The 22939-nt window shown below is 43.0% G+C and overlaps 1 protein-coding gene and 3 long non-coding RNA genes across 8 annotated transcripts in view; 2 read left to right on the forward strand and 2 right to left on the reverse strand.

The window, feature by feature from the left end:
- The window catches only part of LOC115161236 (uncharacterized), a 52458-nt gene extending 31905 nt beyond the window's left edge, over positions 1-20553 (reverse strand). For 2 of the 3 annotated variants that reach the window (XR_003869221.1, XR_003869219.1), the window contains exon 1: positions 1382-2045. This is a non-coding gene — a long non-coding RNA (uncharacterized LOC115161236). Of the gene's footprint in view, positions 1-1381; positions 2046-20376 lie in introns of those variants that run through there. The other variant, XR_003869220.1, reaches the window with a different exon arrangement.
- On the reverse strand, positions 7451-9540 carry LOC115161234 (uncharacterized). 2 transcript variants are annotated; one of them, XR_003869216.1, is made up of 3 exons: positions 9303-9540; positions 8890-9164; positions 7451-8703 (listed from the first exon to the last, which is right to left on the reverse strand). It is a non-coding gene; the product is annotated as an uncharacterized LOC115161234 (long non-coding RNA). The 2 variants fall into 2 exon arrangements; XR_003869215.1 differs by having other exon boundaries at positions 7451-8433; positions 8503-8703; positions 8890-9540.
- On the forward strand, positions 15596-17319 carry LOC115161235 (uncharacterized). 2 transcript variants are annotated; one of them, XR_003869218.1, is made up of 3 exons: positions 15596-15751; positions 15863-15962; positions 16149-17319. It is a non-coding gene; the product is annotated as an uncharacterized LOC115161235 (long non-coding RNA). The 2 variants fall into 2 exon arrangements; XR_003869217.1 differs by having other exon boundaries at positions 15596-15962.
- Positions 17741-22939, forward strand: part of LOC115161230 (discoidin, CUB and LCCL domain-containing protein 2) — a 31438-nt gene continuing 26239 nt past the window's right edge. The window contains exons 1-2 of the mRNA XM_029712037.1: positions 17741-18144; positions 22564-22788. Of these exons, the coding sequence (XP_029567897.1) occupies positions 18042-18144; positions 22564-22788 (328 nt within the window). The 5' untranslated portion in view covers positions 17741-18041. The remainder of the gene's footprint in view (positions 18145-22563; positions 22789-22939) is intronic.

The raw sequence follows: 22939 nt of genomic DNA on the forward strand, positions 1-22939 counted from the left end.
TAAACATCTCCTGTGGGACATTGTCATCATGGTCAAAATGTGTTGGAGACAATGTCAACGTTTAATCTTATCAATAGATAGATAGATAATGATGAGTCCCAATCCCAATTTAGAATTGGCCACTTAAAAAACCTCTTAGGGCTAGGGGGCAGTGTTCGGAAGTTTGGATGAATGCCGTGCCCAAAGTAAACTGCCCGTTATTCAGGCCCAGAAGCTAGGATATGCATATAATTGGTAGCATTTGATAGAAAACACGCTGAAGTTTCTAAAACTGTTAAAATAATGTCTGTGAGTATAACGGAACTGATATGGCAGGCAAAAATCAGAGGAAAAGTGATCCGGAATAATTTTTTTTGAGGTCACAGGCCATTTCAATGCTAGTCTATGGGATATACAAATAAAAGGACCCAGATTGCAGTTCCTATGGCTTCCACTAGATGTCAACAGTCTTTAGGAAGGGTTTCAGGCTTGTTTTTTGAAAAACAAACGAATAGTTGTAGTTTTTCCAAGGTGTCTCTCATTAGAAAAGTAGTCTTGTTGCACACATGAATGAGGTGTGCGCTCTTCGTTATTTATCTTCCCTATTGAACATACTATTCTCCGTCTTAAATTGTATGATTTATTTAGATATTAGAGTACCTGAGGATTAATTAGAAACATCGTTTGACTTGTTTGGACAAACTTTACCGGTAACTTTTTGGATTTGTTTGTATGCATGTTGATCGAGTGGATTACTGAAATCAAAGGCGCCAATTAAACAGAATTTTTTGGATATAAAGATGGACTTTATCGAACAAAACTACAATGCATTGTGTAGCTGGGACCCTTGGGACTGCAAACAGAGGAAGATCTTCGAAGGTAAGTGATTTATTTTATCGCTATTTGTGATTTTTGTGACGCCTGTGCTGGTTTGAAAAAGTATTTTGATGTGGGGCGCTGTCCTCAGATAATCGCATGGTATGCTTTCGACGTAAAGCCTTTTTGAAATCTGACAACGCGGTTGGATTAACAAGAAGTTACGCTTTTAAATGATGTAGGACACTTGTATGTTCATGAATGTTTAATATGACTATTTTGTCATTTGAATTTGGCGCGCTCCAACTTCACCGGATGTTGTCGATTTTGATCCCGGTAACGGGATCGGATCCGTAATAGGTTTTAACAGGATATTTGGTAAAGATATGTTGATGCAGTGTTTGGTACCCCAACCGCGGCCAAAAGCTCTGCACCCCCCCCCCCCCCCCCCCGCAGCAACTGGCCCAAGCAATATACATTCAATGTGCCTACTTATGCTAAGATATGGTAGCCTAGTTTTAAATAACAATGAACATGTTCTTAAAGGTAAGATGGACTTTGGGATAATAATAAATCATTACTGTACCTTGTGTAAAGTTTGGGTGGTCAGTTTCTCCAGCTTTGCTCGAAGCTCCTCAATTTCTCTTACGTACTCATGGTTTGCCATTAGGGCCATGTCCAGGGCTGCAGGTTCAGGGACTGCACAGTAATCACGTGTCTGGACCGGATCAGAGACGGCACAGTCCTTAGGCAGCGCACCTTGTTCTTCATCCTCCTCCAGTCGGAGCAGGAGGTTTCGGTCTTCTTTCCCAAACACCAGGTCTCTGTTGAATGTGCCAGTTCCACGCCAAGACTGTAGGAACAACACCTCTTTTTAGGTATTGTCGCCCCCTCAATTTTTCCCTCAACAAAGTCACTCTCGACGAAATGTGTACTACACACCTTTGTGTGTTTGGTGACAGTAAAGTTGTCACGACGTACTGCCAACAACCACCTTTTTCTGAGCTCTACATTGACCGGGAAACTATGGAAGCTCACAATACCATTACATTTGGAAGAAACTGAACACAGAGGCACTGAACAATGTTCATTAGCACCTCCTTCGCGGGGCTGTAATTAAAACTTAGTCATTGCGAACTATTTCAATCAGAAATGCATCGACAACAGTTAGCTAGCTAGTAAGCTAATGATAAAAACAATAGCGGAAATCGCTCCGGAAGTCATTAACCTGGTAGGAAGTAAATTAGAATGTTGGAGGCGATATAATGCATAGAGCCTGTTCTCGGGAAAAGGAGAGACAGATCGGGCAAGCAGGGTGCTGAAACAAAAGCTAACAATATGATGGCTAATATCTAGCTAGCTATCTTAGATAGCTATTGCTATGGTGAGAGGCAACAGTTTGTTCTGCTAACTGGCTAGCAACCCCTTTTACTGTATCATTTAGCGTGATCAACAAGTGATGTGTCTTGGTCAAATTTTAAGAGTTGAGTATATAGCTAGTCCACTAAAGTCTGCTTGCTTACAACTGGTCATCATCTCTTCCACACAGTTTGCGCCAATCAGAGTATCTCCACCCAGTGATCTCTAAAGACGGATGAAACCCACCTGCTTGCTGTGCCCCTCCTGTACTGTTATACCGTGTACACCATATTTGCTTGAGTCAATACTTTTAAAGATGCACCTTACTTCACAAGGATGAAAATCCTACATTCAATGAGTATTGAGGTTTTCCTTCTCACCATCAACAGGAAAAAGTTGTGTAAGGTATAAAGTAAATAACATTATCATTAGTTCATTGGCTTGTCATGCCCATGCCATACCAATGGTTCTGAACATGTAACCATCACAGGTGACATTGTAACCCAGGGACCTGTGATAGAGACATTGTCTAAAGCTTACAGTCATTCTTGTCCTAAAAACAATCACTGGTGTTCAAGAAACAGATTATAATTTACATAAGGAACGTGCAACTAGGTTTCTTTCAATATGGTTTCCAACATAAGATTGCTAGAACTTTACTGAAGAGCAAGTGCCTTACTGTAATGTAATTATTTTTTACAAAATACATTATTCACCTATGACTAGTGGATGCAAACAAATTAGCACTGGTAATTATGACTGGACAGTTTTAGCAGTATAGCAACAACTTCTGTAGAGTTATATTTAATTGGTTCAGGGTAGCACTGCCACCATGGCGCATCGGTGAGAATGTAATGAAATCAAAAGGAAAGGGTTGCAGTATTGGATATTTATTACACAGATAAAACAGGAGCACACTGGCACGAGGTGTTTGAATGGAGGGGTTGGAGTGAAGGCTTAGTAGTTGGAATTTTAAGTGTGTAGGAAAGTGTGTGGTTTCTGGAAGGCAGGTAAAAGCATATATTTGGATACACATAATATAAAAAGTAAATGAATGATAAAGTAGTGGCAAATATAGTGACTGAGCATAACTGTAAAATAGTGGACCCAAAGTGGCCAAGGTGGGAATGAAAACTATTCTAACTTGTAGGGGGGGAAAGCCCTCTCTGGACTACCAACTGAGGACATTGAGGACAATGTTCAATGGAAAGAGCTATGCATTGTATTTGCAGAGTCTGAACTAGTCATAGTCTAGGTTTGATAGTCTGGACTTTAGTACTAAGGAAGATGAGATGCTGTGTGAACTCATCATTAGAGCACAAGAGGAAAAATAATTTGGTAATGGAGGAAGTATTGTTGCATTAAAGGGGCAATAAGCAGTTGCTACATCCATTTTTTGACTTATACATTTCTAAAAAATTGTTTTACCTACTATATATTTGAACAGGGAAGACACACTGAGACCTAGGTCTCTTTTACAAATGTGCCCTGTATTTACAGTGCATTCGGAAAGTATTCAGACCCCTTGACTTTTTCCATATTTTGTTACGTTACAGCCTTATTCTAAAATGTATTAAATAATTGTTTTCCTCATCAATCTACACACAATACCCCATAATGACAAAACAAAAACAGGTTTTTAGAATTTTATGTATTCAGACCCTTTGCTATGAGACTTGAAATTTAGCTCAGGTGCATCCTGTTTCCATTGATCATCCTTGAGATTTCCTACTAGGTCTAGTGTTCCCTTTTAATGTGCTTAGGGAAAGAAAAGGGGGTAGCTACTAGCTAGCAATGTTAGCAGACTGATTTTTGGCCAGACAAGTCGATGGAACTTGGTGGACTCCAATTCCCTCCAGTCAGCAGGCTGCTTGTCTCAGTGCTCCTATTGAATACTAATGTAATTTTCTGTTCCTACAGTGGTGGCAGAGAGTGAGTGCCTGGCAGGCTAGTGGGCAGGTGAGTACTATTAAGATCACGAGTGCTTGTGTGGTATAGACTCTGTGTGCTGAATCAGACATGGATCCTCACATGGCCTTTTTCCCCAGCAGCCATCACCATGAGACGTCATGCCCTTCCCACATAAAATAATATTTGTAACAATTTTTGGGTATTTTTTTAAAACAAATTTCAACAAGACTTTTTGCTTTGTCATTATGGGGTATTGTGGGTAGATTGATGAGGGGGGAAAAATGATTTAATCCATTTTAGAATAAGGCTGAAACGTAACCAAATGTTCCCTCATAACCATTTCCACTGCTCATTTTTTTCTTGTCCATCATCTTCTCCTTCACCAGATCTTTCAGAAGGCCTGTGTAGTTCCCCACTCCATGTTTATGCATACTATGCTCCACTTTCTTCCTTATTTCTTTTTCCGCCATCTTCTCCAATCGCTCCCGTTCTCCAAACATTTCTCCCTGTGCAACCCTTCCAACGCCATCTTGACAACAGCTCAAGGTTTCACATGACCCTTTGTCTTGTAATAAAATTGTAAAGGAGAGTTCCCACCAAATATTTTTTGGGGTAATAAAACAGCTTGTTAGGTATTTACAAAATGATGTGTTCTCACCTCCACACACACTTTATCTTATCTTTCAGCCTTTTGATCCAATATGGTCCTTAGCTATGTAACGTTCCCAGAATTTTTTTTCCTTTCAACAACCAAATGGCAACCACAGGGGAACATTTCATAAAAGGTTGAATTCACCAAAAAATAACATTATTTTATGAGGTTATTTGAACATTCTTAGAAAAATGTGTTTCTACCTTGACAAAAGAGCAACGTTCCCTAAAGGTTCCCCTTTGGATCTTCGAAAAATTACTTCCACACAACGTTCCCAAAACGTTCTGTGAAAGTTATTTTCTAAGAACCTTTAAGGAACATTACAGGAACATTCTGTGCTAGCTAGGCTACTTGTATCAGCTGGTATAGATGAACTTCATGCCGATGAGCTTCTAGGTGTGCTCAGTAAAGTTGCCTGCCCTCCAGTGGCCACCACCACTCTCCAGCCTGGTACTGGAAATCCCAGGTGGACAGGCAGACAGAAAGAAACACTGGCAGACTTGGAAACAGAATCAAATGCAAATGTTGTAGCTAATTACATTGACAGGCTTTTCAGATAGTGGCTACCCAGAAGTCACTAAGTCTATTCTAAATGGAAAAGTAAAATAAATATAACCTAATCAAACTAATTTATACAGTAAAATGGTTTGCCTCTCACCATAGCCAGCTATCTAAGATAACTAGTCATCTACATATTAGCCATCATATTGCTAGCTTTTGTTTCAGCACCTTGCTTGCCCGATCTGTCTCCCCTTTTCCCGGGACTGCTCACACACCCCTGTTAATCATAGCAACAGTAACTATCAGGAAAGTTGTTGGAGAGAAGAAGCTGATCACAACAATACCCAGGTTGTCCACCAGAGAGCATCAGTTTCACAGCACAGAGCACATGCTGCTAGTAGAAGCTGCCCTTACGCCTTAGCCACAGATCTAGGATCAGATTACTGTAATCCTAACTTTACCTTTAGGTGTTGGAATAATTTGACTCTGTATTAGTGTTTAAAGGCTACTTACTCCAGATGAACTGAGGCCAGACTGTTCATCAGAAACAATATTTCTGCTATTTAAAATCATTGAAACATGTATTACTTTTAGACAATGCATTTGGTCAATGTGAGAAGTTAGCTGGTTGGAGAGGAGGATATCAGCTAAATACAATACCTAGAAAGGCCTGCACAGGAGGGCTTTTACTGATAAGAACACTAATAACACACGTTACTGGAATTCCACAAATGTATGCACTAAAGAGATAGAGAGAGATGACATAATATTCAATAACGAGACAATTTCGGACCGCTCCTCTACACAGCAAAAATGTATGTCCCCGTAGAAAACATCTGTATGCATTCAGATTCCTCAACTGTAGGCCTAGACGCACACACAAAGACAAACACAGACCCTCCCCGCGTCCACACAGTTCTGAATCACTGAGCACATTAATCACTGGTGAAAACACTGTTTGTTACTACGAGTTACTAATGAATACTCAGTTAGTTGCATCACACGCCAAAGCAAGTCAAGTTCTTACCTCTTTGCCAAGTCTGTTTGTGTGTGTGTGTCTGAGCCATTATAAACACATGATGTGTGTGTGGTGTGTGTGTGTGTGTTTGTCAAGATTATTATAGTTGTGTATTTTTATATTCGTTTTTATTTCTATTAGTTTTAAGATTTTTCAGTTTAGTTTAAATTAGTTTTCAGAGCTGATTTGCTAGTTTTTATTTACTTTAAGTTGTATAAAGATATTTCTATTTTGTTTTTAGATTATTTAATTTCAATTTGAGTGTTAGGAGCTAGGTTTCCATCCTATTGGCGACAGATTTGTATGCAAATTTGATAAAATCCACGTAAAAAATTGGGTCGGTTACATGAGACATGGATAAGAGCAAGATACTGTAAGTTATGAAGACATTAAATAACTTAACTTATTTTAACTGCCTATATATACACTCTTAATGCCTTTCAATGTCGTAACATCATTTTGTGACTCCAAGTTTACTTCAACATGATGGTTAATAAATTATATAAATACTTGAGCACAAATACATTTCCACCGCAATTGTCGCCTAATCTGTTTCACAGACAAAAAACATCCACAGTTGTCCGGCATATTTTGTTTAGTGGACATTGGGATATTTTACCGACAATATGTGCTGTTTCCATCAGGCCTGTCGTTAGTTATTTCTATGCGTCAGGTAATTCATCACCCGTAAATGGTTGGAAGGAAACCTGGTTAGGGACAGGAAGCATGTGTGGAAGGCTAAAAGCCATTTGTATTCTATAGTTTTTTTGTATGTTTTTTGGGATGTAACTTCGTGCAACTTGGGGGCAGTCATACATAAGATGATGGGTCAGCTCATAGGTTAGGTTTAAATGATTAAGTCAGTCTCAATGTGACTTGGATTTAAAAGGAATAGTGCAGAGACTGGTGCAAAACAATATGGTGGAAGGAAACTCTCCATCGTCCATGTTCACATTATTTCAAGACTTTTTACAACTGCTTAGACACAATTCCTGGAACAACTCACCATTTTCTCAAATCTTAACACACAATTTTAAAAACTCACACCCAACGGTACAAAAATCTAACTTCTGGGTCACTGTCACGACTTCCGCCGAAGTCGGTCCTGTCCTTGTTCGGGCGGCTTTCATTCGGCGGTCGACGTCACCAGCTTTCTAGGCACCGCCGATCCACTTTTCATTTGTTCTGTCTTTGTCTTATCACACCTGGCTTCACTCACCAATCACTTGTTTATTATTTAACCCTCTGTTCCCCATGTTGTATTTGTTACGTGGATGATTGTCAGGCGTTGCACTTTTGTTTTAGACCGTGTTTTTGGCACTTGTATGTGTTATGTGCTGTCATTTGGTAACCGGTATTAAAGTGCGCCTGTTTATTATACTCGGCTCTCCTGCACTTGACTTCGCCTCCCATATACACGCATTACAGTCCCAATTCAAACTTTGCCCTCAGACAACACAAGCTGTCAAAACTACATGACGTTTTGCTACACACTGGAGGGATTAATTCAAAACACTGCTACCAAAATGTTTAGAATAGGATTTCAGATAAATAACTTGGAATTTTGTAAAATCACAGCACTGACTATCCAGATAACCCTTTCAGGAACACCCTGACGTGAGAACTTCAAAACAGTACTGTAATAAATACCTTACATTAGTGGATAAAGGAATACTACTGTATATGCTGTTTTGTTCAAAAACCTGACCTTTGAAACATCACACTGACAAAACATGTAAGGAAGAGTCCATGCACAGTAAAATACCCAATTTCCAAAAGCTTTATCTCCAAATGCAGCAAATGTACAGGTTACTCAGCATCAGCGTTCTCGTCATCTCGTCTCAGGTCTGGGTCAGGCCATAATATCTCATCAACGTCACACATTATGTTTGCTCTTGCCAGACAGCATGGGAAAAATGCCTTAGAAAACCCTGGATAGACTCCAGACACATCACCACAGGCATCCACCATGGCATCCAGGAGGTTTTGCTGTGCGTAGGGGTTGCTGTCATACTCTCCACCGCCATGCTGAGAAATTCCTCAATCGGATTCAGAAATGGGGAAAATGCTGGCAAAAAAAGAACGGTGAACCTGAGGTGGTCATTGAACCAGGCGCGAACCAGAGGAGACGGTGGGAACTCACGTTATCCCATATGACAGCATATTGGGCTTGCTCTGGTTGCCCTGGCTCCCCTTCCTGTTGAAGAATGTTATTGTGCAGCTGATCTAGAAATTGAAGGAGTTGTGCCGTGTTGTATGGACTCACTTTGACATGGCGGTGGAGGACACCACGATTGCCGATGGCTGCAGATAGGGTGACTTTGCCTCCCCTCTGGCCAGGAACTTGTATGATGGCACGGTGACCAATGTTGTTGCGCCCCCTTTTGCGCTTTGTTAGGTTGAACCCTGCCTCGTCGATGAAGATGTACTCCTGTGGGCCAGCCATGGCATCCAGTTCAAAGATTCTCTACAGAAGTAAAAAAACAAACATTTTACTGTACTACAAATACACTACTGTAGTGTACTACTGTACTGGAATGAAAGATTGTGTACTGCAGTTACTGTAGCACATTACTATACAGTACTGTATTGATATGCTGGAGAGATGGGCCATACTACATATTGTAAAAATTCTGTACAGTATAGCAATTACCTGCACATATTGGAATCGTTGCTCCTTAACTCTGAATTCCTTTCAAAAGGCACACAGTACAGCTGCTTTGTCCTTATGTGATTCTTCTGAACAATCTGATCAATGGAGGAAATGTTGATGCTGTCAGTTCCTTGGAAGACCACCAGGTCTTCAACTATATGGGTTTGAATTTCCCTCAAACGGATGACATTATTGGCAATCACCATATTCTCCAGGGCTCCTGCTCAGCTGTGAGAAGTCTCCACCTACCTCCAATAGATGGCCGCCTCTCTGTTCTGCTAAAATGAAATTTGACCATTACTGAACTATGGTCATCCATTACTGTGGTAAAAACTACACTGAGAACAAAGTGGAGATTCAGTCTATATACAAAACGACATTACATGTATCACAGTAGCTACGAGACAAATGACCTGTTTTCCCTTCTGAAAGTACGGACAATGGATGCAACCGTGTAACGGCTTAGGTTGGGTTGGACTAGCAGTCCAGCTTCTCTCATAGTCCTCCCATGTATGAGCACATGATGAACTAGGGTAGCACGGATTTCATCTGAGGTTACTTGTCTTCGTTGTTGTCGTCCTCTTCCTCTGTTGTCTTGCAACTTTGGCATTGTTAGAATCCATTGTTTCAAAGCACATGGACATGCCTCCAGGTATTGATCCTGCAATTCTGATTGTGTCACAGCTGTCTAAAGGAGCGGACCAAAATGCAGCGTGGTTGTAGTGCCACATTTGATTTAATCCGTGAAACTTCGCTATCCATAAATAACTGCATATGCCAAAACAACAACCCATGCCGCCGAGTGAAACAAACTCTACTCAAAATATAATCACCCACAAAACCTAGGAAGAAAAACCCCTACTTAAATATGATCTCCAATTAGAGACAACGAGGACCAGCTGCCTCCAATTGGAGATCATCCCAAACAAGCCAACATAGAAAACAAAAACTAGAACCTAAGAACATAGAAATAGAAAACATAGAAAAACACAAAACACCCCCTGTCACACCCTGACCTACTCTACCATAGAAAATAACATCTTACTATGGTCAGGACGTGACAGATTGGTGTGTTAGCAATTTTGAGGCTTAGTGTTTGCACCTGGAGAAAGGTGTGCTCTTTGAGTTTAGGTTGTGTTGACTTGAGTTAATTATACTGAGAGCATGTGTTTGGTGAACGAATGCAATGAATGATTTATTTGTCCACTTTTGTGTAAGGTTTTGCAGAAAGAGTTTTGAATATTGAAACGTGTGGACGGTTATGGGAAATGTGTGTGTGTTTTTGGGAATGACGTAAAGGTATGGGTTTTTGTGCTAAAGGAACCAGTTTTCGTGTTTAAGCAAGTGAGAAAAACTGTATGGACAAATTCTTATTTACAATGACAGCCTACCCCGGCCAAACCCTAACACGGACGACACTGGGCCAATTGTGTGCCGCCCAATGGGACTCCCAATCACGGCCGGTTGTGATACAGCCTGGAATCAAACCAGGGTCTGTAGTGATGCCTCTAGCACTGAGATGTAGACCATTGCGCCACTATAGAGCCCATGCTATGCAGGTCGTTTTTTAGTATTGTTTTTCATACAGTTGAAGTCGGAAGTTTACATACACTTAGGTTGGAGTCATTAAAACTCATTTTTCAACCACTCCACAAATTTCTTGTTAAAAAAACTATAGTTATGGCAAGTTGGTTAGGACATCTACTTTGTGCATGACACAAGTAATTTTTCCAACAATTTTTTACAGACAGATTATTTCACTTATAATTCACTGTATCACAATTCCACTGGGTCAGAGGTTTACATACACTAAGTCGACTGTGCCTTTAAACAGCTTGAAAAATTCCAGAAAATGACATCATGGCTTTAGAAGCTTCTGATACGCTAATTGACATCATTTGAGTCAATTGGAGGTGTACCTGTGGATATATTTCTAGGCCTACCTTCAAACTCAGTGCCTCTTTGCTTGACATCATGGGAAAATCAAAAGAAAATCAGCCAATATGTCAGAAAATAAATTGTAGACCTCCACAAGTCTGGTTCATCCTTGGGAGCAATTTCCAAACACCTGAAGGTACCACGTTCATCTGTACAAACAATAGTACGCAAGTATAAATACCATGGGACCACGCAGCTGTCATACCGCTCAGGAAGGAGACGCGTTCTGTCTCCTAGAAATGAACACATTTTGGTGAGAAAAGTGCAAATCAATCCCAGAACAACAGCAAAGGACCTTGTGAAGATGCTGGAGGAAACGGGTACAAAAGTATCTATATCCACAGTTAAACGAGTCCTATATTGACAACCTGAAATGCCGCTCAGCAAGGAAGAAGCCACAGCTCCAAAACCGCCATAAAAAAAGCCAGACTACGGTTTGCAACTGGGTGGTAACTCTACAATTCACTCAAAAAGAAAAGGCACCATGTGAAATAAGCAAATGAGGCTTTACACCATATGTTAAAACGACACCCAAAATCCCTTACTGTAACAGTTTTTTTGCATAACATTAATAGGAGTTAACTCTAAATTAACACTAGTTTTGAATTGAAATAAAGCTGTGAGTGTTAGTTACCCCACAGTGTTAAATTTGATGTCTAATGCAGTGTTTTACACTGTGAAGTGTTACATTAACACTCTAAATGTATAACACCACAATCAGAGTACTTTATATACTGTAGAGTATGATATCTTAGGTAGTGGTAAAACACTGACAAATTTACTGTGCAGAGAAAATGTTGCAGTTTTAAAGCATGTTTTCTGCAGTTCTACACATTTTGCCATGGGGCAGAGAGAAAATGTTGCAATTTTATAACAAAATGCAATTCTACTTCTTTTGCCACAGGGCAAAGAGAAAAATGTATCCAGTTTACAGAACATTTTGTTCAACTCTACCCCTTTTGCCATGTGGTGGAGATTAATTGTTTTAAAGTACATTTCCTGCAATTCTACACATTTTGCCATAACTTATGCAATGTTCATGATATCTGAGTGAGTGACTAACAAAATCAATGGGGACTCCATGGAGGTCAGGGCCCCTGGGCACATGCCCTGCGTACCCGGTCGGTATTATGCCAAGATTACTACTAAATTTAGATAGATTGGTAACTTAGTCTAGTAAGCTTAAAATTGTTAGCTGACATGGCTAATTGAGTGACTGTCAGTGATGACATAAGAGAGAAATTGCTGATAAAGAACCAAATTCGAACTTGCACCTTCAGTATTCTACTATTCTAACTCTCAATATTAAGTTGAGACCCCGACTTATGTTGCTTATGCCTGGCCCTGGTGATAGGGATGAAACAGGTAATCAACATTTATTGGAGGACAAGTTGTTACAGGCCTACAACCTAAATAGCCCATAAATAGCCCATACTGCCATACCTGCCCAGGCCCATGACCCAGCCACAGTCAGTCCTTAGTCAGTGCTTAGCTTTTATGTAAAGATAGACAGCTTAATCTTTTATTGAAGAGATATAACACAAAGTGGCTTAGTTATTGACTGTCTGTTGTGGTTAGTAGATTGTGTGCCAGTAATAATCTATTATTAATGAACGCCTACATTTTGGTCCCTGTCCAGTGTCCAGATGTTCCTGAGTCCCAGTGGTGCATTAGTTTATTTCTACCATCATGATGCACACACCAAGGTTAATAAAGTACACTGAAACTGAAACTAAAATGATAATTAAATCATGAAAAAACGAATTAGTAAACTTAAATAAAATGATTAACAAATAAACCCATTTGAAAAACAAAAACTATTCTGGCACTATCTTTGACACCAAAACTAACTTTCTTCAAGCTTTTGGGAAGTTTTCAAGCAAATGAATTTGGTGGGAATAAATGTGACCAGTATATGGCTGTGTTTGAAATAGGCCTAGCTTGTACATCACTAACACTAGCTATCCCTAGCTAACATGCAAACAATTGTTTAGGTAGCTAACTTGATTCTTCTTACATGCACTACTAAAGCTACAGTTTTTCTCAATTTCTTAAACACAAAACTTGTTCCTGTCTGTCACGTCCTGACCAGTATAAGGGTTATTTGTTATTGTAGTTTGGTCAGGACGTGGCAGAGGGTATTTGTTTTATGTGGTTCGGGGTGGTGGTTTTTGTAGAAGGGTGTTTGATTTATTATTTCCGGGTTTTGGTCCTCCATTCCCGACGACAACCGTTACAGAATCTCCCACCACAAATGGACCAAGCAGTGGAGTAAGGAGCAAGGGGAATTCGATATGGACTGGCGGGAAAAATGGACGTGGGAGCAGATTCTGGCCGGAGAGGGCCCATGGAGGAAGTCTGGTGAGGACCGGGAACGCTACCGGGGTACACGACTGGCGAGGAAACCGGAGAGGCAGCCCCAATAATTTTTTTGGGGGGGGCACACGGACAGATCGGCGGAGTCGAGGATGGAACCAGAGCTAGTCGGGGTAAAATTGGAGGTGAGAGAAACAGAGACTATAAAGGAGTTGATGGGAAAATTGGAGGAGAAAGGGATGAGAGAGCTACTGTGTTGGTGTATTAGACACGACATTCGCCCTACAGAGCGTGTCCTAATGACATCACCTGAGTTAGCGTTTATTACTATTCCTGAGGTGCGTGCTAGCTGTCTGGTGAAGATAGTACCAGCACCACGCACCAGGCCTCCAGTTCGTCAGCCCAGTCCAACTCGTCCTGTTCCCGCTCCCCGCACTAGCCCTGAAGTGCGAACCCCTAGTCTGGCACGTCCAGTACCAGCACCACGCACCTGGCTTCCAGCGCATCAGCCCAGTCCGGTACGTCCTGTTCCTGCTCCCCGCACTAGCCCTGAGGTGCGTGTTCCCAGGCTGATACCTCCAGTACCAGCACCACGCATCAGGCTTCCAGTGCGTCAGCCCAGCCTCGAGAGTTCGGCAACAGTGTGCAGTCCAGAGTATCCGGCAACAGTGTGCAGTCCAGAGTATCCGGCAACAGTGTCTAGTCCGGAACCGAGGGAGTCTGCCTGTGATCCGGAACCGAGGGAGTCTGCCTGCGATCCGGAACCGAGGGAGTCTGCCGAGGGAGTCTGCCTGCGACCCGGAACCGAGGGAGTCTGCCTGCGACCCGGAACCGAGGGGGTCTGCCTGCGACCCGGAACCGAGGGAGTCTGCCTGCGACCCGGAACCGAGGGAGTCTGCCTGCGACCCGGAACCGAGGGGGTCTGCCTGCGACCCGGAACCGAGGGGGTCTGCCTGCGACCCGGAACCGAGGGGGTCTGCCTGCGACCCGGAACCGAAGGGGTCTGCCTGCGACCCGGAACCGAAGGGGTCTGTCTGCGACCCGGAACCAAGGGAGTCTATCAGCAACCCGGAACTGAGTAAGTCTATTGACGATCCAGAACTAAATATGAGTAACGGTGTATCAAATAAGTCTGCCTACAGTGTGGAACGGAAGAGGTCTGCCTACGATCCGGAACGAGGGGAGTCTGCCTACGGCCCGAAACTGATCAAGTCTGTCTGCATTCTGGAGGACAGTAGGCCGGAGCCAGAACCACCTCCTGTATAGGTGGGTTGGGGAGGGGGGGTGTAGCACAAGTGCCGTCGGTGACGGCAGCCACCCCCCCTTCCCTCCCTATAGTTTAGGGGGATTTTTTGTTGTTGTTTTGTTGTTTTTTGTTTATTTATGAGGTGCATCCGGGGTCTGCACCTTTAGGGGGGGGGGGGGGGGGGGGGGGGGGGGGTACTGTCACGTCCTGACCAGTATAAGGGTTATTTGTTATTGTAGTTTGGTCAGGACTTGGCAGAGGGTATTTGTTTTGTGGTTCGGGGTGGTGGTTTATTTAGTAGGGCGTTTGATTTATTATTTCCGGGTTTTTGGGTAATGTTCTATGTGGTCTCTGGTCTTTTGTATTTCTATGTTTGGTTTATTGGGGTTGGACTCTCAATTGGAGGCAGGTGTTTTCTCGTTGCCTCTGATTGGGAGTCCTATATATGGGTATGTGTTTGGTTTAGTGTTTGTGGGAGATTGTTTCTTGTTTTGCGTGTGTCAGCATGACAAGACTGTTTTGTTGTTCGTGAGTTCTTTGTTTGTTATTTTGGTGTTCTCTTGGTTGAAAATAAATACAAGATGAGCATCCACATTCATGCTGCGTTTTGGTCCTCCATTCCCGACGACAACCGTTACACTGTCGCACAAAAACCCATTCCTTTAAGTCATTCCTAAAAACACACACATTTCCCCTTCACCGTAAACACTATTCACCTGTTTCCACACGTTTCAATATTCAAAACTCTTTCTGCAAAACCTTACACAAAAGTGGCCAAATAAATCATTCATTCCACTATATATTCCTTCACCAAACACATGCTCTCAGTACAATTAACTCAAGTCATCACAACTTAAACTCAAAGAGCACACCATTCTCCAACACACCAATCAGAATTACAGGATTAATAAATGGGGCTTTGTGCTTTGGAACAATGGATACTAACAATGCCAAAGTTGCAAGACAACAGTGAGGAAGAGGACGATGACAACAACAACAAAGACAAGTAACCTCAGATGAAATCCGTGCTACCCTAGTTCATCATGTGCTCATTCATGGGAGGACTATGAGAGAAGCTGGACTGCTAGTCCAACCCAACCTAAGCCGTTACACGGTTGCATCCATTGTCCGTACTTTCAGAAGGGAAAACAGGTCATTTGTCTTGTAGCTACTGTGATTCATGTAATGTCGTTTTGCATATAGACTGAATCTCCACTTTGTTCTCAGTGTAGTTTTTACCACAGTAATGGATGACCATAGTTCAGTAATGGTCAAATTTCATTTTAGCAGAACAGAGAGGCGGCCATCTATTGGAGGTAGGTGGAGACTTCTAACAGCTGAGCAGGAGCCCTGGAGAATATGGTGATTGCCAATAATGTCATCCGTTTGAGGGAAACTCAAACCCATATAGTTGAAGACCTGCTGTCAGTCTTCCAAGGAACTGACAGCATCAACATTTCCACCATTGACCAGATCGTTCAGAAGAATCACATAAGGACAAAGCAGCTGTACTGTGTTGCCTTTTGAAAGGAATTCAAACAGAGTTAAGGAGCAACGATTCCAATATGTGCAGGTAATTGCTATACTGTATAGAATTTTTACAATATGTAGTATGGCCCATCTCTCCAGCATATCAATACAGTACTGTATAGTAATGTGTTACAGTAACTGCAGTACACAATCTTTCATTCCAGTACAGTAGTACACTACAGTAGTGTATTTGTAGTACAGTAAAATGTTTGTTTTTTTACTTCTGTAGAGAATCTTTGAACTGGATGCCATGGCTGGCCCACAGGAGTACATCTTCATCGACGAGGCAGGGTTCAACCTAACAAAGCGCAAAAGGGGGCGCAACAACATTGGTCACCGTGCCATCATACAAGTTCCTGGCCAGAGGGGAGGCAAAGTCACCCTATCTGCAGCCATCAGCAATCGTGGTGTCCTTCACCGCCATGTCAAAGTGAGTCCATACAACACGGCACAACTCCTTCAATTTCTAGATCAGCTGCACAATAACATTCTTCAACAGGAAGGGGAGCCAGGGCAACCAGAGCAAGCCCAATATGTTGTCATTTGGGATAACGTGAGTTCCCACCGTCTCCTCTGGTTCGCGCCTGGTTCAATGACCACCCCAGGTTCACCGTTCTTTTTTTGCCAGCATTTTCCCCATTTCTGAATCCGATTGAGGAATTTCTCAGCATGGCGGTGGAGAGTATGACAGCAACCCCTACGCACAGCAAAACCTCCTGGATGCCATGGTGGATGCCTGTGGTGATGTGTCTGGAGTCTATCCAGGGTTTTCTAAGGCATTTTTCCCATGCTGTCTGGCAAGAGCAAACATAATGTGTGACGTTGATGAGATATTATGGCCTGACCCAGACCTGAGACGAGATGACGAGAACGCTGATGCTGAGTAACCTGTACATTTGCTGCATTTGGAGATAAAGCTTTTGGAAATTGGGTATTTTACTGTGCATGGACTCTTCCTTACATGTTTCGTCAGTGTGACGTTTCAAAGGTCAGGTTTTTGACCAAAACAGCATATACAGGAGTATTCCCTTATCCACTAATGTAAGGTATTTATTACAGTACTGTTTAGAAGTTCTCACGTCAGGGTGTTCCTGAAAGGGTTATCTGGATAGTCAGTGCTGTGATTTTACAAAATTCCAAGTTATTTATCTGAAATCCTATTCTAAACATTTTGGTAGCTGTGTTTTGAATTAATCCCTCCAGTGTGTAGCAAAACGTCATGTAGTTTTGACAGCTTGTGTTGTCTGAGGGCAAAGTTTGAATTGGGACCCAGAAGTTAGGTGTTTGTACCGTCGGGTGTGTTTTTTTTAATTGTGTGTGTGAAGATTTGAGAAAATGGTGAGTTGTTCCAGGAATTATCTAAGCAATTGAGAACTGTAACTGACTTCAATAAAAAAAAATAGCATGCTGGAAAATATAAGATGGGTGTGGTTTTGATCTGACTCTCCAGTGTAAAACATTTCTGGTTAATAACACTGGGGTTATTTTACACCACAAAGTTAATTTCACTCAGTGAATTTAAATCCTGAATCGACACATGTTACATTGAAAAGAACACTGGCCATTTTGCTGTGTACATACATGGAAAAATGTGTAGAATTGCAGGAAATTAACTTAAAATGTTATCTCAGCGCTAAAGAGGGGGCCACAAAATGTTATTTTCCTCAAGGTGGAGGGAAAAAAAACAAATATTGCTTAGGGCCCCCAAAATGCTAGAGCCGGCCCTGCCTACCATGTCCAACCGGGAAAACTTGTTACAGGCTGCTCACAGGAGCGCAGGGGAAAGTCACGGTGTAATATTTTTTTATTCCATCACACCACTTGGTGGACTAGGGGATTCCTACTGCAATGTGGGAGGAGGGGCGGAAGTGGAGGAAGTCGTTCCACAGCCGATTGGATAATGTTTCTTCAGATTCAGTTGGAAACGAAGCTAAACGCGACCGCGCAGTGATTTCAGAGAGAGTGGAGAGTGTCGGCGGTTTCAGAGCGCGGAAGGAAGCAAGGGTTAATTTGACGGAAGACGGAGGTTTTGGGAAGCGGCGTTTTAAACTGCTTGTGTGGACTAAACTTGGGAGTTCACCGGTGTAAAAGCGTGCATTATGCATTCAGACTGCAGGCTGCTATGGGCAGAGCGGTAATGGTGGGCAGGGGACCGACAGGGACCAGGCTTTTCTTCTTGTCGACTGTCATCATCCTCACCGCCAGAAGCAGTCGAGCGCAGCAAGGTTGGTGTCGGTCGGTGCCACTCAATGTAACCAAGTGTAATAAAAGTGTTACAAACTCGATACATATTAGTGTGCTGCTAGCGATACGTCGTTATGACGCAGTGGTCGATAGTCAAGAGGCAGAGATTATTTTGTTGTCCTCAGCAAGGGGAGCAAAGCAGACACTATATCGCCAGATGGCCTACCTTACATGGCTCGTTCTCTCCCCTATCCCAAACATGTAGCCAGAATCACAGACTGGAAAAGTTCCTCTTTTCTCCAAGTAGTTTGTTAGTCATTGAAGTGTAGCCCACAGCCTATATATAAAGGGTAGACTGCAAAATCAACACTAGTCATTCGTGGGCAGGATATCAGGTAATGAAAGAGACGGCTATATCACAATTTGGTAGAATTTTGACGAGGGGTTGAAGTGGTAGAGAGGGGTAAACATCCTCATATCAATTTATCGTGGCATTACAGGGAGTAACGAGTTAACAAATCGTCTTAATCCCGCGAACTAGGTTAATGTGCACGTGGTTTAGAAACGTATTGCACTTCTCCAACTGACACTTGAACGGTTGGAAAGGGGTTTGGAAACGTTGGTGGTTGAGCACAGTGTTTGGTTAGTGTTGGTGTAAACTGATCCGAAAGCTGCTTCTCTCGAAGTCCAGCGGGATGGGGAGGCCACTGTGTTTTTGTCCAGTTCATCTGGCTAATGTCCAGCCAGTGTCAGTGATGTTGCATAACACCAGCCAGGCCGCCATAATGTATGACTGTCCACTGTTATCGCTGGTCAGCAGAAAAAGCCATAGCCCATTCCCCTATAGGTCCTAGCCCATTCCCCTATAGCTCCTAGCCCGTTCCCCTATAGCTCCTAGCCCGTTCCCCTATAGCTCCTAGCCCGTTCCCCTATAGCTCCTAGCCCGTTCCCCTATAGCTCCTAGCCCGTTCCCCTATAGGTCCTAGCCCATTCCCCTATAGCTCCTAGCCCATTCCCCTATAGCTCCTAGCCCGTTCCCCTATAGCTCCTAGCCTGTTCCCCTATAGGTCCTAGCCCATTCCCCTATAGCTCCTAGCCTGTTCCCCTATATCTCCTAGCCCGTTCCCCTATATGTCCTAGCCCGTTCCCCTATATGTCCTAGCCCGTTCCCCTATAGCTCCTAGCCCGTTCCCCTATAGCTCCTAGCCTGTTCCCCTGTAGCTCCTAGCCTGTTCCCCTATAGGTCCTAGCCCGTTCCCCTATAGCTCCTAGCCCATTCCCCTATAGCTCCTAGCCCATTCCCCTATAGGTCCTAGCCTGTTCCCCTATAGCTCCTAACCCCTAGCCTGTTCCCCTATAGGTCCTAGCCTGTTACCCTATAGCTCCTAACCCCTAGCATGTTCCCCTATAGCTCATTAACCCTAGCCTGTTCCCCTATAGCTCATTAACCCTAGCCTGTTCCCCTATAGCTCCTAACCCCTAGCCTGTTCCCCAATAGCTCCTAACCCTAGCCTGTTCCCCTATAGCTCATTAACCCTAGCCTGTTCCCCTATAGCTCATTAACCCTAGCCTGTTCCCCAATAGCTCCTAACCCCCAGCCTGTTCCCCTATAGCTCATTAACCCTAGCCTGTTCCCCAATAGCTCCTAACCCCCAGCCTGTTCCCCAATAGCTCCTAACCCCCAGCCTGTTACCCTATAGCTCCTAACCCCTAGCATGTTCCCCTATAGCTCATTAACCCTAGCCTGTTACCCTATAGCTCATTAACCCTAGCCTGTTCCCCAATAGCTCCTAACCCCTAGCCTGTTCCCCTATAGCTCATTAACCCTAGCCTGTTCCCCTATAGCTCATTAACCCTAGCCTGTTCCCCTATAGCTCATTAACCCTAGCCTGTTCCCCAATAGCTCCTAACCCCCAGCCTGTTCCCCTATAGCTCATTAACCCTAGCATGTTCCCCTATAGCTCATTAACCCTAGCCTGTTCCCCAATAGCTCCTAACCCCTAGCCTGTTCCCCTATAGCTCCTAACCCCTAGCCTGTTCCCCTATAGCTCATTAACCCTAGCCTGTTCCCCTATAGCTCCTAACCCCTAGCCTGTTCCCCTATAGCTCATTAACCCTAGCCTGTTCCCCTATAGCTCATTAACCCTAGCCCATTCCAATATAGCTCCTAACCTCTCAATGGTTGCAGATCTGTAAATTGTAGCAAAATGTGGCAGACTCCAGCTTGACTTTAAATGGATTAAAGGAAGTGTATGCCATATGGCAACACCTACCTGGTCCGAAATCCCAATCCCTTGACAAGTCCTCTGTCTAGTACAATATACGACCGGGTTAAAGGAAAGCCAAAGAACAGGGTTCCGGTTGGCCAAAGTCAGCTGCAGTAGATTTGTCCGCAGAACTCTGTTGGTATCCAGATAACTAAACAGTGATGGTGAAATCCTAACCCCTCATCCTCTCCTGTCCGCTGTTCAAAGTCTGAACGTGTCTACGTCTATCCCACTGATATCTCCAGTTCTACAGTTACCCATAATGTGTGTGTACAGTATTTGTGTAACACAACCCTTATGTGAATATTGGCTACATTCACCCATTATGTGTTGATAGATACATGTACAGTTGAAGTCAAAAGTTTACCTACACCTTAGCCAAATACATTTAAACTCAGTTTTTCACAATTCCTGACATTTAATAATAGTAGAAAGTCCCTGTCTTATGTCAGTTAGGATCACCACTTTATTTTAAGAATGTGAAATGTCAGAATAATAGTAGAGAGAATGATTTCTTTCAGCTTTTATTTCTTTCATCACAGTCCCAGTGGGTCAGTAGTTTACATACACTCAATTAGTATTTGGTAGCATTGCCTTTAAATTGTTTAACTTGGGTCAAACGTTTCGGGTAGCCTTCCAAAAGCTTCCCACAATAAGTTGGGTGAATTTTGCCCTATTCCTCCTGACAGAGCTGATGTAACTGAGTCAGGTTTGTAGGCCTTCTTGCTCGCATACGCTTTTTCAGTTCTTCCCACAATTTTTCTACAGGATTGAGGTCAAGGCTTTGTGATGGCCACTCCAATACCTTGACTTTGTTGTCCTTAAGCCATTTTGCCACAACTTTGGAAGTATGCTTGGGGTCATTGTCCATTTGGAAGACCCATTTGCGACCAAGCTTTAACTTCCTGACTGATGTCTTGAGATGTTGCTTCAATATGCCCACATAATTTTCCTGCCTCATGATGCCATCTATTTTGTGAAGTGCACCAGACCCTCCTGCAGCAAAGCACCCCCACAACATGATGCTGCCACCCCTGTGCTTCACAGTTGGGTTGGTGTTCTTTGGCTTGCAAGCGTCCCCCTTTTTCCTCCAAACATAACGATGGTCATTATGGAAAAACAGTTTTATTTTTGTTTCATCAGACCAGAGGACGTTTCTCCAAAAAGTACGATCTTTGTCCCCATGTGCAGTTGCAAAGCGTAGTCTGGCTTTTTTTGGAGCAGTGGCTTCTTCCTTGCTGAGCGGCCTTTCAGGTTATGTCGATATGGGACTCGTTTTACTGTGGATGTAGATACTTTTGTTCCGGTTTCCTCCAGCATCTTCACAAGGTCCTTTGCTGTTGTTCTGGGATTGATTTGCACTTTTCGCACCAAAGTACGTTCATCTCTAGGAGACAGAACGCCTCTCCGTTCTGAGTGGTATGACGGCTGTGTGGTCCCATGGTGTTTATACTTGCGTACTATTGTTTGTACAGATGAACGTGGTACCTTCAGGCGTTTGGAAATTGCTCCCAATGATGAACCAGACTTGTGGAGGTCTACCATTGTTTTTCTGAGGTCTTGGCTGATTTTTGTTTGATTTTCCCATGATGTCAAGCAAAGAGGCACTGAGTTTGAAGGTAGGCCTTGAAATACATCCACAGGTACACCTCCAATTGACTCGAATTATGTCAATTATCCTATCAGAAGCTTCTAAAGCCATGACATCATTTTCTGGAATTTTCCAAGCTGTTTAAAAGCACAGTCAACTTAGTGTATGTTAACTTCTGACCCATTGGAATTGTGATACAGTGAATTATATGTGAAATAATCGGTCTGTAAACAATTGTTGGAATAATTACTTGTCATGCACAAAGTAGATGTCCTAACCAACTTGCCAAAACTATAGTTTGTTAACAAGAAATTTGTGGAGTGGTTGAAAAAATGAGTTTTAATGACTCCAACCTAAGTGTATGTAAACTTCCGACTTCAACTATGTCACAGGCGGCTGGTATAACCTTAATTTGGGAGGACTGCTCATACTAATGCCTGGAACAGAGTTAATGGAATGGTATCAAACACATACAACACTTAGTTGCTTGATACCATTCCATTTCAGCCATCATCTTTGAGCCGTCTTCCCCTCACCAGCCTCCTGTGATGTATGTATATGTGTCCAGCCGTCACTCATTGTGTGTATGTGTGTCCCTGCAGGCGATGGCTGTGGCCTCAGTGTTTTGGGCCCCTGCAGTGGGAGCCTGTCGTCTCTGGGTTACCCTGCTACGTACCCTAACCACACGGTGTGTGAGTGGGAGATCAGCGTGCCGCAGGGCCGGAGGCTCCACTTCCGCTTCGCTGACCTGGACATAGAGGATAACAACTGTCAGGTCAACTACCTCAGGATCTACGATGGTATAGGACCGCGTAGGACCCAGATAGGTGAGAGAGGGGAAGGAGGGAGGGAGATCATCAGGAAGGGGGAGGGGTATGAAATATACTGTGCATAATCAATAGCAATCACTATATGACAGTGTCAGTATATGACAGACATATCAATAGAATAACACTGTCTGTACCACTGTATGAATGT

The sequence above is a fragment of the Salmo trutta genome, chromosome 24 (assembly GCF_901001165.1).
Source record: "Salmo trutta chromosome 24, fSalTru1.1, whole genome shotgun sequence".
Lineage (NCBI taxonomy): Eukaryota > Metazoa > Chordata > Actinopteri > Salmoniformes > Salmonidae > Salmo > Salmo trutta.